At 32.1% G+C, this 16,183-nt stretch overlaps 1 protein-coding gene across 3 annotated transcripts in view; it reads right to left on the bottom strand.

The window, feature by feature from the left end:
* Positions 1-5,116: 5,116 nt before the first annotated feature.
* LOC126726495 (putative ribonuclease H protein At1g65750) overlaps positions 5,117-16,183 on the bottom strand; it is a 32,227-nt gene continuing 21,160 nt past the window's right edge. For all 3 annotated transcript variants that reach the window (XM_050431758.1, XM_050431756.1, XM_050431755.1), the window contains exons 2-3: positions 10,826-11,326; positions 5,117-5,897 (exon numbers count right to left, since the gene is read on the bottom strand). In XM_050431758.1, coding sequence (XP_050287715.1) covers positions 5,302-5,897; positions 10,826-11,326 — 1,097 coding nt within the window. In that variant the 3' untranslated portion in view covers positions 5,117-5,301. The remainder of the gene's footprint in view (positions 5,898-10,825; positions 11,327-16,183) is intronic.

Here is a 16,183-nt window from a genome sequence, read left to right as displayed (position 1 = left end):
GGACAATTTGATTGAAAAACTTGTTTTGGGGAGATTTGGATTGAATTCAAGTGTTTTTGAAAAACTTTTCATCTCATACTTATGCATTTCATTCATAAAACAATGTGCTTTAAGGAGTTTCTGCATTAAAATGTTCTGTTTTTCAAAAATCTGAGTTTTCTAGATTTTCGATTGATCGAACCTATTGCTCAACCGATTGAAAATGCGATAAAACTTGTGGTTACAATCTGCCTGGCTTGATCGATGCTCGATTGATGTTGGATCAATCGAATATGCTTTTCGCTCGATCGAAGTTATTTTTCGACCAATCGAATTTCGGTCTGAAGGTTTTTTAAAAACTGTTTTCTCATGTGTTCTTCATTCCTTTTAAAACTTTTCAAACACTCTTTTGACTGTTGTTCTTTGACCGATCCAATCTAAAGCCAAATTTGTCGTTTTCTTCCTAAAATTTCTCAAGGTTTTTTGTCGTCTTATGCTAGTGAGTCTCTTTTACCTTTTTTTTTTTCATTTTATTCACATTTTTCATGCATTTTAGTTGAAATTTTTGATCTCATAATTTTTGGGGTTTTTGAATTTTAATTTGTTTTCTTTCACATTTGATCATTGGGTTTTTGTCTCTAGATGTTATTAATATGATTCCCATGCATTAATTTGATTAATTTTGTGATTTAGGAAAATTTTGAAATTCTAGGGCTTGAAACTTTAAGAAATTGGGGATTTTGTTCAATTGGGCTTCAATTGGTAAAATTGACTTGTGTAATTGGTTGATTAATTCATTATATGATGTTTTCTAACTAGTATGATGATTAATTGCTCAATTTGGTTTAATTTTTGAAATTGGATTTTTCAAAATTTGGGGTTTTTGTTCTAAAACTCTATGTTCAAGTCAATTGTTGGTTTATAATGTATAGTTGAACAAATTTCAATGCATTAGAGCATACATCATATAGATTGTTATTCTATATATTTTTTTCTCTAACCCTCTCTAATGCAGTCTGTCTTGGGTTTTCTTTGTTTTCTTTCTTTGGTTTCTGTTTTTGTCTTTCCTTTCCAACCCTTAGCATCATGGTTAGGAAGACTAAAGCCAACAAGAAAACCACCACCACCCCCTCTACCTCGGCTTTTGAGAGTGATAAGTTTAGGTTTGAGAAAAACCAAGAGACCTATGAGAAGCTTAACATATTTAGGTCTGTTTGGGCTGAGCGTAAGGTCATTCTAGATGAGCTTGATAGGGAGATTAGGAGAAACTTTAAGCGTAGGGGTTGGTTACCTCTTATGGACATTGAGTACCCTCCTCCAGCTACTTTGATAAGAAAGTTCTATTCGAACCTCTCTGTCCACTCCGATGATTCCAACACTCACTATGTGATGAGTTGGTTAAGGGGTGAAGAGTATATCCTTACTTCTTCAGTAGTGGCCTTTGCTCTTGGTGTACCTTTGGTACGACAGCCTGTGCACCCTTATTCTGAGACCCTTCCTCTTGATGACTTTATGTCATATCTCACTAGTACTTCCATTAGTTGGGGTACTAATCTTCGTATCACCTCCCATAAGCTTACTAAGCTCAATTACTTGTTTTTTCCGAATTTCTTGTCATTCGATTTGGCCTATCTCTCACTTGCACACCATTCTTATTGAGAGATGTGCATTTTTGTATGCCCTTGTGACTGATCCTCCTATGTATTTTCCTACTCTTTTCATTCGTTCTTTAATTGAGGTTCATAGGAGTAGTTCTAAGTCACATGGTCTTTTCTTTCCGGTGTTTATTCATAGGATTTTATTACATTTAGGATTAGAGGATTTTCCTGCATCTGAGCCTGTCCATATCATCGCTTCCATAAGTGCCACATTCCTTAGACAAAGAGCAGCTCAAATGAAAACTAGCTCTAAATGCCCTAGAGTAGAGTCTTCCACAGGTGCTGCATCTCAGCCTCCTTCTTCAGGTGACCCCATAACTGAGGAGTTTGTCGATCCTACTGCCGCTGTTGATCTTCTACCTTCTTCTTCGAGTGATTCATCCATTCGGAGTATGTTGGATACTATCATGACTGTTCAGGCGGCACATGGACAGCTTTTGGTGGACGTGCTTACGGAGCTTCAGGTCTTGCCTGTTGATTTGGCGAGTGCTCGGCGGTCTTCTCCACCACCTCCTTTTGATGATGAGTCCTGATTGCTCTTTCGAGTGATTCATCCATTCGGAGTATGTTGGATACTGTCATGACTGTTTAGGCAGCACATGGACAGCTTTTGGTGGATGTGCTCACGGAGCTTTAGGCCTTGTGTGCTGATTTGGCGAGTACTCGGCGGTCTTCTCCACCACCTCTTTTTAATGATGAGTCTTGATTGCCCTTTGGCAATTCATCACAAAAAGGGGGAGTACATATTTGTTTATGGCATGGAGATAGGGGGAGTTTTGTTAGATTGTATCTAGGAGTTTCATGATGTATATTTTTTTTGGCTCATGATGTATTTGTTTCGGTCCTAATGTATTTATTTTTATGGGTTGTATATGTCAAAGGGAGACACTTTGTTTTATGTTTCTTTTATTGTTTCTTGTTTCACATGCGCTACATTGGTTATTGATTTATATTATGAGGTTATTCATGGTATATGTCTTTTATTTTATGTTTTGTGAAATCAAGAATTTTATTCTATTTTACTTGTATTTTCCACACATGCATTTATGTGTTTGTTGAGTGTTTCAGGAATATACATGTTTATTTAGTCGTGCTGCTGTTTACACTAGCAACTGATAGATAGTAGTTAGGTTGAATTGTTTTTGGGCGAATTAATTTTTTAAAGGGTTGTTTGTAACTTTGAGCATTTCAGTTTTGTTATGTGTTTTGTCACGGATTGCCAATGGGGGAGTTTGTTAGGTTCTAAGATTTTAGAAACTAAATGTATTAGAACTTCAATATGTAATGTGTTAACAAACCATGATCAAAACTTAGAAACTAGATTTAGGCTGCTCAAAGTGTGTTTATGTGTAAAGTTGGAATCGAGTGATTGCAAAATTTACTAGACTAAATCTGCAAAGCTCGATTGATCGAAGATTAGACTCGATTAATTGAACCTCGTGCAAATTTTTTTTTTCTGCAAAATTTTCAACTTAGCACAAGCCCATATGACATGTAGAATTTTATGGTTTGTTTCAAGTATAAAAGAAAAATCCTAGCCACGTTTTAGTTGTTGTTGATATGCTGTGTGTATGAATCTTCTGTGAGATCAAGATGTCACTACAATAAAATGTATTTTCAGTGACGAAAAAATTCATCACTAAAAGTCCAATTTTTTGTCACTAAGGACCTTTAGTGACGAAATTAGACTTTAAGTGACGAAACTCATTTCGTCACTGAAACCTCATCACTAAAAGTCCTAGCGACGAAAAATTTCGTCACTAAAAATCCGATTTGATTATTAAAAAAAAAAAAAACTTTTAGCGACAAAAACGTTTCATCACTAAATGTTTTTCTCGCTAAAAACACTATTTAGTGACAAAAATATTTCGTCACTGTAACTATTTTTAAGAAAATCCAAGCACATATAGTGATGAAAATTTTCGACACTAAAACCATTTCTTACAAAATTTTGCTACATTTAACGACGAAATATTTCGTCACTAAAACAATTTTTTGTTGCTATATTTGTGACGAAAAAATTCATCGCTAAAACTTATTTTCTGTTTTTATTTTTTTCATGGTTTTGATATTAACATGTAACCTGTCATTACGTTATTAAAACCTCAGATTTGAATAACACATTTATTTCAACAACACATTTATAAAAAAAAATTCATACATTTCACAAGTAAAAAATAAAACGAGTATCCAATCCAAACTCCTTCCATACAATAATTGTTTGCAATACATACAATAACTCAAAATATTTTATAACAATACAAAAAGGATAGCATAATATAATTAGAACTAATGGAAAATATCATCATATGTCTTCAGGTAATGCCAAAAGTAAATCCCTAAAAGCCACCAATAAGAAATCTGTACAAATATAAAAACAATACTACATTAAAATTGTAAAGTAAAAACATTAATTATGTTATAAGAAACATTTCTAACAATGCATTAAGAGTAGCCACACCAATAAATTAAAATCACAACTCCTAATGTATAAGTTGTAGAAAACAAATATAGATTTTCAAATGTAATATAATACAATTAGTTTCAAATAATGCATCAAAAAAAGTAATCACATCATGGGTCAATTGTTAAAATAAAGTAGTGTTTTAACTTGAAGTTGAATCACCTCCATAGGTAAGAGCGTCATCATAACCTTTGCTCCTTAAAAAGTTAAGAATATTCTTTTGGACCTCTTCTTGCTTAGCTCGCTCCTCTTGGTCCCTAGTTCCTGCCTCTTTGAGCTCAATTATCTCATTTTCTAACCGTTAGATATACTCCACCGAGGAATTTGATGAAGCGGTGGTTACTAGAGAAGAGGAAGGTCTCATGCCAAATCCTTTTACAATATTGGACTTCTCAAAAACCAAGTTTGAGATCTCCTTTTGTGTAAGGGGAATTGCATTAGTATTTTGACAATGATTCGCTTGCACTTTGAGAATATTTTCCTATCATTTGAAAGAGAGAAAGAAACAAAAAATTACAACATTAATACTAAATATGTTATAACTTTACCTTTATACACACTTAAAGTTATCAAGATCAAGATTGATGTCAAGAACTTGATAATTTCTTCGGTTGCTGTTTCAAGAGCTTAAAAAAAAACACACGTAGGAGAACTTGTGGTTGCTATGGATCAAAGAAAGTTGTTCGTAGACTCGGAGCTGTCATGTGATCGTGATAGTAAGTTTTTTACCTGAGGTAGCAATAAAATGTTAGTGGTTTAAGTCTTATTGTACAAACTTCAATTCTTTCCTAGTGAATTTGTTTTACCTTGAGAATAGTTAAGTCAAATCCTCCCTAGATTTTATACCAGTTTGGTTTTCCTGAATTATCATATCATGTGTTCTATATATTTCCGCACTATTTATATGATCTGATTTGAATTAATGAACTTGTTAATTAACTTGACTTAATATTAGATTAAACAACTTGTGTTTAAGGGATCTAAAAAACGTACATATATAATAATTGGACAAGGATTACCTACAAACATGTTTATAGGAATTACTGCAGACAGTGTTATGTGGCAGCTTGTGAAGCTAACATCTGTCTTGGCCCATGAGCATGTCAAGTGACCAGCCGAAGTCACCAAATTCACTTAACCATAGATAGCACCAGGCCACCAAGTAAACACATAACCTGCCTTACAAAATTCTAAAGGGCCCTAACCCATGAAGAAAACAAACACCCAAAAAGCAAAACCAAGCACCAAACCTAATCTTCCAAACCCAATTTTACAAGACCCAGAAAACCAAACCCTCACATCATCCACCACAGGTCCACATAGTGAGCTCATGTCATCAGTCCTTGTATTGTAATAAATACTATAGAATGCAATTCGGGTCCTATCAGCCTTGGATGTGAAGTTGAGATTAGCAGTCTGAAAGGTAGAGTTAGAATCAGGAGTATAATGAATGTTTTGGGCTTGGTCTCCAGCAAAGGCCATGACAGCAAGTGGCTGCTTGCATTTGTCCCCAGCTTGACCTAAGGAAAAGGTCAAGGTATATTGTTTGTTTGGTGCTGTTTCTACCATTTGGGAAATTATGCCTTCCTTTCCTGAAAGCAATTCAATGGCCCGTTTGCCCTGTGGGACGGTGAAGTGGTCGGAATCAATGTATCGGACTGCCCTATTTGATTCGACATTCCAACCGGGTAATGAGGATATTTCTTCATCAAGGTTCGTGGGGAGTAAAACACCAAGTGAGGTGTTTCTAAACATCCATGGGCCTTCTTCTAAATCGCCATTAATAACTGCATTGTCTGCAAAAAGTATAGCACATTAAGCAACAATTCAGCAAATATAACAACAAACCAAACAATATCTATAACCCTTGTCGAATATTTATGATAAAATAGGCAAATCCAATATGCAAAATCCCAAGTCACTTTAAACCATCCATTATAAAAGTGATGAAAAAAAGGGTATTTTGCAAGGGGTAGTCTTAATTCATCAGATAATCCTAATAATTTAAACATGCTGTCGGGGTATTATATAATTTGAACAGCACTTGGGCTCTGTTTGTCCCAATGTACATGTTTTCAGTTGAAAATACTTTTAAAGAAATTAGAGAAGCTGTGATAGGGGTTAATGATCAGAGATTGGAGGGCAGGAGTTGGATGGAGGGAGAGGGTCATTTATTTTGGAGATCTGAGGGTGCCAATGGGTGATATGGAGTGCTATGGAAGGGTGTGTAGGGGGTTGTCTGGCAAAGCAGATGCTATGACAAAAAAAACACTAGCTGAAGGATTGTGTAGGAAAGTATATCTAAATATTTCATAAAATGAACAGTGTATTAAAACTGTTAAGAAAAAGACAACAATAAAACTATTATTAGAAGTTGTACACATGATAATTAGGTAAATTACACATGATAAAACTATTATGACATGGTGACACGAACAATTTTTAAAAAATTATAATATGATACAAGCGGTACCCAAATGATGTATCCGTGCTTCTTAGGGGATAACCACCACTTTTAGGACCATTTTTTTTATTATTTATTTTATTTATATATATATATATATATATAATAGTATATAGTTTATAAATTATGGATAGACAAATAGAGACCATCTTAATTTTTTTTTCCTACTTTTTGTTTTCGAAAAAAAAAAGTTAAGAATCTTAAATGATCTTCCATAATATGAAAGATCTATATAAAATAAAGACAAGCTAAATGGTAAGAAGACAATGATTAAAAAAAAAAAAGGAATCTTGTAGATAAGGGTGTAAATGAACAAAGATGTTTATGAACGGTTCAAGCTCAACTTAGGAAAAAACTTGTTTATATTTGTTTGTTTAGCATATAAGCCAATCTCAAACATAATGATGTGTTCGTGAACAAGCTTGTATACATGCATACTCGATTTAGCTATATATAGTATAAAATTTTATATATATACCTGTCTAAAAATATACTTATAGACTTGAGAATGGATTGTATAAGTCTATAACTAGGTTCATATAATATCAAATTCATATTTGTACTTTATTAATAATACAAAAGGTTCATACATAGTAAAATTCATAGATTTATAAAGGGGTAAGAAATTTTAGTCATTGTTTTAATATATATGAGAAAAGAATAAGTTAATCAATCAACTCATGAAATAAGCTCGAGCTTGTTCAATAAAAAATGAACCAAGTTTGAGCATGTAATCTTGTTTGGTAAAGAGATCGACCTCGTCCCATGTTCAAAATAAAATTTAATAAACAAGCATAAACTTTTAATACTCGACTTGGTTCAGCTAGTTTACAACCCTACTAGTAAAAGAACTCATATTGACAAATGAATCACAAAGTTTTAGGTAAAACAATAATAGCATAAAATGAATTATAGAAGTGTTGAAATGAATTGAATAAAAGTGAGAGAACCATTAATAATTCATAACTTGTTATTTATAGGAATTTAATTTCTATAAAAAATTATTATAGCACACCATTCCACAGTAGGAATTTAAGAAATCTATAATCCATCATAATATAATTAAAAAAACAAGTGTATATTTGTATAATGTAAACATATGGTTTAATAAGAAATCTACGCAGAATTGTTACTATGATTTCTTTTTTCTAGATGAAGAGTTTTGTTACTTGGTCCAAGTTTTTGAAAATGGTTGAGTACTTTAAATTGATATTCAAAATTTTAATTTTCAATTTTTAAAATCAGTATAATGAAAATTTGTAGGGAGACGCCCTAAAAATTGAAACAAGTCCAGCAAACCAAAAATCATTGTCAAGGAATATGAAGCTTGCTTACAGTAAAAAAGAAATTTTATTTATTTATTTATATAATTCAATAGTTGTAACAATACAAATTTGTAAATAATTCATAACTTATCTTTATTAATTAGAATGTGAATTCTATCGAGTTATCATAAAAACTATACCTATACTCTCCAATGATCTATTTCAAATAAGATTAAACACAATCTCATACCAATCAAATAAGAATTAATCATAGTTATGTATAAACATAACCATATGATGTGGCAATTGAACAAATATTTACTTAGCTAAATCTATTCTTTTGATTTCCTCTTTAGATTAAGATGAATAAAAAGTGAGATAAATTTGTGTCTGATTGAGAATTGCTTATTTTCTGTAGTTTATTTGAATAATGTGAGACAAAAATCTAAAAGTTAGCTTATTTTTAAAAAGCTGAAACTGATGTTATTTGAAATAAAGCTGTGAGAAAAAGTAATGTAGAACCCACAAACAGTGAATAATTTAAGTAAAAAATAACTTATAATTGATTGCCAAACGCAACTAGTGATTAAAAAAATTTATTTTCTGATTTTTTGTTAGGTTAAATCACGATAAGACTGACTACGCTTATTTTTGGAGGAGAGAATTCAGTCATCTTTAGAAGCTTGAAGTCAAATTTATTTTTTTTTCTTAAACTTATCTTTTGCCGGTCGCATTCACATGCGCTAGTTACCAAATAAGTGTTTTTCTTAGAATTTGAAGTATAGTAACAACTTAGAAGACAACAAATTCCTATCGAAGGAAAAGAAGCATTCTGTAACTTTGAAGATAATAAATTCCTATAGAAGGAATGGAAGCATTCTCTTTCGGGTTACAAGGTGTGTTATGTTTTATAGTTATTATAGGAAATAGTATTTTTTGGGAGACAAACATGGAACATAATATGGATGTAGATCGAAGGAAAAGAAGCATTCTGTAACTTTGAAGATAATAAATTCCTATAGAAGGAATGGAAGCATTCTCTTTCGGGTTACAAGGTGTGTTATGTTTTATAGTTATTATAGGAAATAGTATTTTTTGGGAGACAAACATGGAACATAATATGGATGTAGTTTTTATGAGCCAAACAAGGTCCATAATATGGTGACAATTGCTAATTCAAAAGCTAATTCCTTTCAAAGGAAAGGAAGCATTTTGTTTTGGGTTACAAGGTGCGTGAATTTTTATTGTTGTTCTTGTAGGAAATAGTATATATATATATATATATATATATATATATATATGAACCACGAACAACTTGTAAAATAAGATTCTTAATCATTAACATTCTTGACTGTGAACAATTAGAAACTAAATCTGAAGCGTGAACAACACAGATTCATAATTAGACAAACTGAAATAGTATAATGACAATTTTCAATTCTCTCTTTTTTTCCTCCTCTCCCTTCTCCTTAAAAAATGAAAACCAAAACCATCCAACCAACTATTTATTATTCTACGGTTATGCATAAACATAAGGCTTAATAACAATTTTCCTTATTTTATGGTTATGTATAAACATAAGGCTTAATAAGGAGCTTTCATAAAATTAAAATATTTTTAATATAATAAGGGAAAAATATATGTATAATATCATATGTTAATGTTGATAATTCTATTTTGAGCATCAAAAACAAAAATAAAAAGACTAAAAATTCATTATATTAAAAAAATTATGAATTAAAAATGATATAGAATAATACAAAAAACATGATTCTCAGACAATTAAAAGTAAAACTATTAGTAAAAGTCACACACACAGCAATTGGATAGGATATCCACTTGGCTATTTAGAATATCAAGCATAAAAAAGAAAAAAAAATCCATTATATTTACTTCTCTCTAAATTGAGATGAATTAAAAATAAGATAAAATGATAAACACAAAATTATTAGTAAAATAATCAAGACATCTGCTTGTGATGATAACTTTTTATCGTCAGATCAAGACACTAATCAATTTTTGGCGTAGGAAAATATTGAATTCCAGATCTCTTATTTAACCATTAAAGATTTTACCAATTAAGCTAATTGGAACCCACATGATGTGATATATACTTGACATACCCACTTATGACTCCACTTTAATTATATAGTATATAATATATAATTTTACAGGTTTTTTACGATCAATTGAAAATGTTTTGGATCTGACTAGAATTTTTAATTGCCCCAAACAAGAAAACATTTTTTGTTGAAACAAACAATGGGGCGGGGCTAAGGTGGATATCAAGTAATTGATTTCAAACATAATTTCGGTGTGGCAATTACTAATAATCATTAGCCCTTTTCATCCATTGAAAACTAAAATTTTGATTTTGTTGCACAACCCTCCGGACTACGGAAAATGACCCCTACCCTATTCAACAGACCATGGTTTTTTACCTGAATCCAAGACTTGATTTATTTATCACAATTCTACAAAGAAATTCCAGTTTGGCTTAGGCAAGTAATGAAAACCAGGCATTGCATTCCCCAAGAATGGACTAGAACCAATTATCATTGCCATTCTTTTGAATGTGTACTTTCAAGTTCTTTATTATTAGTCCTTTTGTTTTTTCTTCAGATTTTTCACTTATAATATAGTCTTTACTCTCTAGCTTTCTTTGGGGATAAGACATTAGACATGCCATTATGTCAATACTTGACACTACAAGGAGCCACCAAGCCCCAAAAAAAACCGAAAACAAAAACAAAAAGTCCTCACTAAATTCTTAAGATGAGGCCCACACCTTGGATGCTCCTCAACAATTATGGGGGCCCAAGCGTGCGAAAAAGTTACCCTACTCCTAGAATTATCAAACTGAATTATCAAACTTTACTAGGCCTTTGAGCCCAAAAAAATAAAAAAAGTAGTACTAGTTAGGTAGGTAGTACTTATATATAAAGGGAAAAAGAATGAGAGAGAGAGAGAGAGAGAGATACTAAATAGTAATTACCTTTGGGTCTATCAGGAGTAAAAAGCTTTTTGATTGCAATATCATCGATGATGGGCCCACAAGTGGGGTCATCCTCCATGCCCAGATTCCTAAAAACCAAACTCACATCATCCCCTTCTGCCTCGAACGACCACGCGTATGGGTCCCACCCTTGCACGTTATACAGTGTCTGCAAGTCTATCGTCTGCGATGCTGGTGGCACTGACACGTTTAGCGACTCCAGCTGTGCGCAAGTGCGAGCCGCGCTGAACGTTACTGAGTACGTGAACCCTTTTTCCACCTTTAGATCTTGGCTGATCTCTGCGTCGTTGCCTAGCCTCACTGCGTGTCTACCTTCCGGTATGATGAGGATCATCCCACCTTGTTTTTGCCCAGCTGCAACGAGCTCTACGGTGCCGTTTGTTTTCCAGCTGGGGATTCCTGTGGCGATCCCCTCCGCTGGGGTCATGCTTGGGAAGCCGTTTGATGGGGGCGTTTCGAAATCACCGTTTGCTACAAGACCTAATACATAAAAAAAAAATGCATGTCATATATTTTTGTAACAAAAAACAAAAAAAATCACCTAGCCAAAAAAAAAAAAAATACTACAGAAAAAAATTAACAATTTTTACGCCGACAACTTTTTAGATGGTAGATTAATTAGCCGAGAAAAAATGGTTAATTTATGTAAAGATGCCCGTTAATCAGTCTCTGTCATGTTACAAAATTGTAAGTTTATTTGTGACAGTAAAATAAGTCGGCAAGGAAACATGATACTTTTAATGAAAGAGACTAATGATGTCATATATATGTGATATAACATAGTGAATTCGTTTGAATTGAACTTATTGTTGCTGAAATTAAAAACTGAAAACTAAAAACATTATAGTAAAATAATTTTTAAATGTATAAATAGTACCGTGAGGCTCATTTTTAATATTTTTTAATGCATAAAGTATAATATACTGTTCATAACAGTAAAATTTTTCAACAAATGCGGGCCAAAAAAAAAAAGATAAAACGTGAACTCCGGAAAACACGGACGCAAGACGCGGAGCGCAAACGCTCACAGTGTATACTTTTTTTGGATCTGATTCTCACCATGAAAGAGCCTAAGATTGAATTTTTTTTTTTTAAAGATAATTTCAACCTATAATATCTCCTCTTAATAATATTTCTTTTATTACCAGACTAAACAACAATTCATTTTTTTGCATATAATAATTGTCTTGATTCCCTAATAAATGTATAAATGTTTGTCATGTTGCTAAGTGAGCAAGTACATATGATTAATCTTTAAAAAAAAAAAATCTTATTAAACGCATTTATCACATTTTGGTGGAGAATGGATCCCACACAACAATATATGCTCATAAACTTATTTTTCCTTAATGACATAGCTGACTAATAATTTTTGGGAGGGACCAAAAATTGTTGGACCGTTTTTAATAGCTCACCTGTAAGCATTATTACATGCAATCATAACATATGCAAGTATTGCTATGTGTGAGTCTCTATTCAATCCACGACAAAAAATTTTGGAGATGAATCGAGATTGTTTGGGCGCAGATATGCTTCTTTGTCATTAGCGAAAATGACAATTAACCCTGTCATCTATCAACCCAGCGAAGAAATCGCGACTGAACAAATTTACACCGTACACTACAGTGACACCCTATGTGCCACAATTGATGAAACTTTTTAACAAAAACAAAAAGTAATACTTCTATTTCTTTTAATCACTTCATTAGTTTTCAATGCACAGTTCATTTTAAATGATTATTTTTATTGTTATTTTATAGATTCAATGAATCCTTAAAATTTAATCTTATCTTCATATCCTACGAACGATAAAGAAAAACAAAAGTTAGGGAAATACTATATGTTTTTTTTTTTTTTTTGATAGGAGGGAAATACTAATATGTTTATTTTACTACTTTTGCACAAGTTATGCACACATTCTAGAGAACTCCAAAAGTATAGTTGTAATTTAATATTTACACTGCAAGAACTGCCTATAATTTCACACGTATTTACATTTAAGATTAAACCGAAATTCAAGTTTTTAAAAAGGAAACATCACACATATTTACACAGATTAGGTTAAAATAGAATATATATATATATATATGAAAAAGAAAAATTGGAACTTTTCTTTTTATGGGAAATTTGGAACTTCAAATGTACATATCCACACTTGTTAATTTCTTTATCTTGTCAAATTCTTGTTAAAAAGCTCAACACACAAAGGGAATTTGCAGTTTTAAGTTTAACACACAAAATACAACTAACTAATTCCTGTGGTCACAGCATGGCTAACTTTTCATGGTAGAGAATCAGTCACAGTCACTGACTAAAAAATATGTAGGAAGCTATTACACTTGCCCCTTGGATAACCCTATCTATATCCGAGCCTCATATGTATGAGAGTTTTTTTGCTCAACCACAAACAAAAGAACAGGTAATTTAAAATGGGGAAAATTAATAAAAAAACAAAAATGAGATAAAGAATAGTGAGGAAGATCCTGTCAAAGAATAGGAGATTTTGTGGCCTTTATCTTTATCTTCCATATACGACAAATTAAGAACAATGTGATGTGAGGACTGAGGAGTAGTTCGAATATTTTTCTATTGAGGGTCTTCGTTAAGCGCGTGGACCCTACCCCACCGTTTCTGGGCCTAGCCTTTTGACTCTTTGACTGAGAAAGAAAAAAAAGGTGTTTTTATTATATTTTCTTTTACTGTCACTGTTTTGTTGTTTTTGTTGTTGCAACCAATGCAAATGCAATGCAGCTATCATAAAGCGAATCCCCCAAAAAAGAAGACGATGAAAAAGCATTCGGTGCCGGCTTCCTTTACGGAAAGGGCATTGTGATCTTGATTCTTTTGGACAAAAAACTGAAGGACCTGATATTTATCGGGAAGATGTTCTACTAATAAACTAATAAGTAATAACCTCGTGGACATGGCTTCTGGACAGAAACAAACTTAACCCTAAGCTCATTTATCCCTCTTCTGTTAAAAATAATCTACTTTTTGTTAAAAGATTTTTTTTTTTTTTTTATTGAAACATGAAAGTATAGTAGATAAAAAGTAAAAAAAAGTTGAGAGGAAAGTTATAATTAATATCTTAGTAAGTATTTTTAAAAACTTTTTTAAAAATAATATCAAATAATTAAATTTTTTTAAAACAGTTTTATATATTTTTTATAAAAAGCGTGTAAAACATTCCTAAAATAATTGATTAATAATTACCCTAAAATCACTTTTTAAATAGACCTAAAAGCTAATTGAAATAAGTAAAGGAACTTATGTGAGATTTATAAATGGTAGGAAAAAAAATAGCAGAGAGAAAAAAAAAACCTTATAATCAATTTTTTTTTATATTTTTTTGAGAAGAACCTTATAATCAAAATCTAAAGGCACACAAAAGTAAAATAGTTTGGGACCTTCATTGTGCCAACTTCGCCCTCTAATTTTCTCGATTCTCGCTTCAAAGGAAAGCAATTTTAAAGCCTAAAGTGAGTGCTTGCAAGTTGCAACCCCAAAAGATTTAAAACCCCAAAAAAAAAAAAAAAAAAAGAGCTTAAAATTTCATATGATTTAGTACTGTTTATTAAGACATTGACAATATATAAAGTCCATTTGGATACAGTTAAAAATTGAAAATTGAAAATACTGTAATAAAATAATTTTTAAATATGTAAATAGTACTGTAAGATTCATTTTTAATAAAAAATTACTAAAAACTGAAGTTTATAAGCCTCATAAACAATACATGAGACCCACAGATCTGCTGAAAAAGAACTAAAACGTCAAATATTACGGTTACTGTTTATTACCCGTGCATAAACAGTAACCGTATCAGTGAAATTTGTATCCTAAAAGCATGCCCAAAAAAAAAAAAAAAAGTGAAACGCTGTAAACGCAGTCAAGAGACTCAAGACAGCATACATATCAACCAGTTGCCGAGCCTTTGCCTTCTTCAGTGACAGTGGCCAGGTTGGAGCTTCTGCCGCCTACTAGATGTATTCTTTGATTCTTTCGAAGAGATTTTTCTTGTAACTGTTTTAGTTTATTTTCTTATCTATGCTTGTGAGAGCTTCATTATTACTTGTACACTCTGCTGCACAGCTACGGCCACAGACACGGATACGATGCCGGCGAAATGAGCCATTTTTAAAAAATTATAATATGATATGGCAATTAAAATGGATACAGCACTCCAAACGAAGTGTATAAATCCTAGCTAAAAGCCTAAAACTATAGAATACTTTCATAAAATTAACTAGTATATCATTAAGATATATTCCTCTTGTCCCATTAATTACTTTGCCGAGAATGAGAGAGCTCTTTTCTCCCAAAAAAGAAAAGAAGATAAGAATATAGCTCTATAAAAGTATAAACAATAAAACAAATATTTTTTGTCCAAAAAAACACACATTTTCAGTTTTTAAACATCACATAAATTTTTATACACTTTGTTATCTACACGTATTTTCACACATATTTTTAAACAATAAAACACATGTTTTCAAACATATGTCCCAAACACCCCCTTAAAGTTTGTCACCCGCCGACCTATTTGAAAGATGTTCCCGGACTCTTTATGGCGTTCACAATGGGGTTTAGCAAAAATTATTAGCTCTATATACAATAATTTGCTATCAAGTCAATAATCCAAGTGGGTCACCCCGCCGACCTTTTTTGAAAGTGGTTCCTACAATCTTTATTGTGTACACTTCACACAATGGGGTTCAGGCTGTTTAGCATAAATTATTAGTACCCCCTAGACATCATTTGAATTATGGAGGTTTAAATGGCTTGCAATTAATTCAATCTTCGTACAATTGATTGTGGGTGAAAAGTTTCAAGTTGCAATCTTTTTATAATTACTCATCAATTATAAAGATAAAAAGGGGGTAAGGTAAAAAAAAAGGAGCATTCTTCTTCAACAACCTGCAAGAATTTGATAGCTTGCAGACAACAAGTAAAAACAGGATTTCAAAGAAAATAGTCAAAAAGTGATGGGCCTTGAATTCTCTGTCTTTGAACTTTGAAGAGTGAAGACCACAGTCAACACAGTTTCAAACTGTTCTATTTTTTTAATAAGAGTGTTAAAAAAATTACTAAGCATTGGTAGTGCTACGCTGCTACTAGCTCTACTAATACTTAACAAATTACTTGCTCCAACATGGGTTTGATTCACATTATATGAAAGCAACGCTTCTAGAGCTAGCCAGTGAAGAAATTGAAGCTCATTTTTGGATGAAGTATCCAACCTCGCATGAAGGTTTTTACTTATAGAATGTAGAAATAATTAGACAGCTATTCTTTCCTACCATAGCATATTCCAATCTAATTGTAACAAAAGCACAA

This window comes from Quercus robur, chromosome 5 (assembly GCF_932294415.1).
Source record: "Quercus robur chromosome 5, dhQueRobu3.1, whole genome shotgun sequence".
Classification (NCBI taxonomy): Eukaryota; Viridiplantae; Streptophyta; class Magnoliopsida; order Fagales; family Fagaceae; genus Quercus; species Quercus robur.
This window is presented reverse-complemented; position numbering and strand designations above follow the sequence as displayed.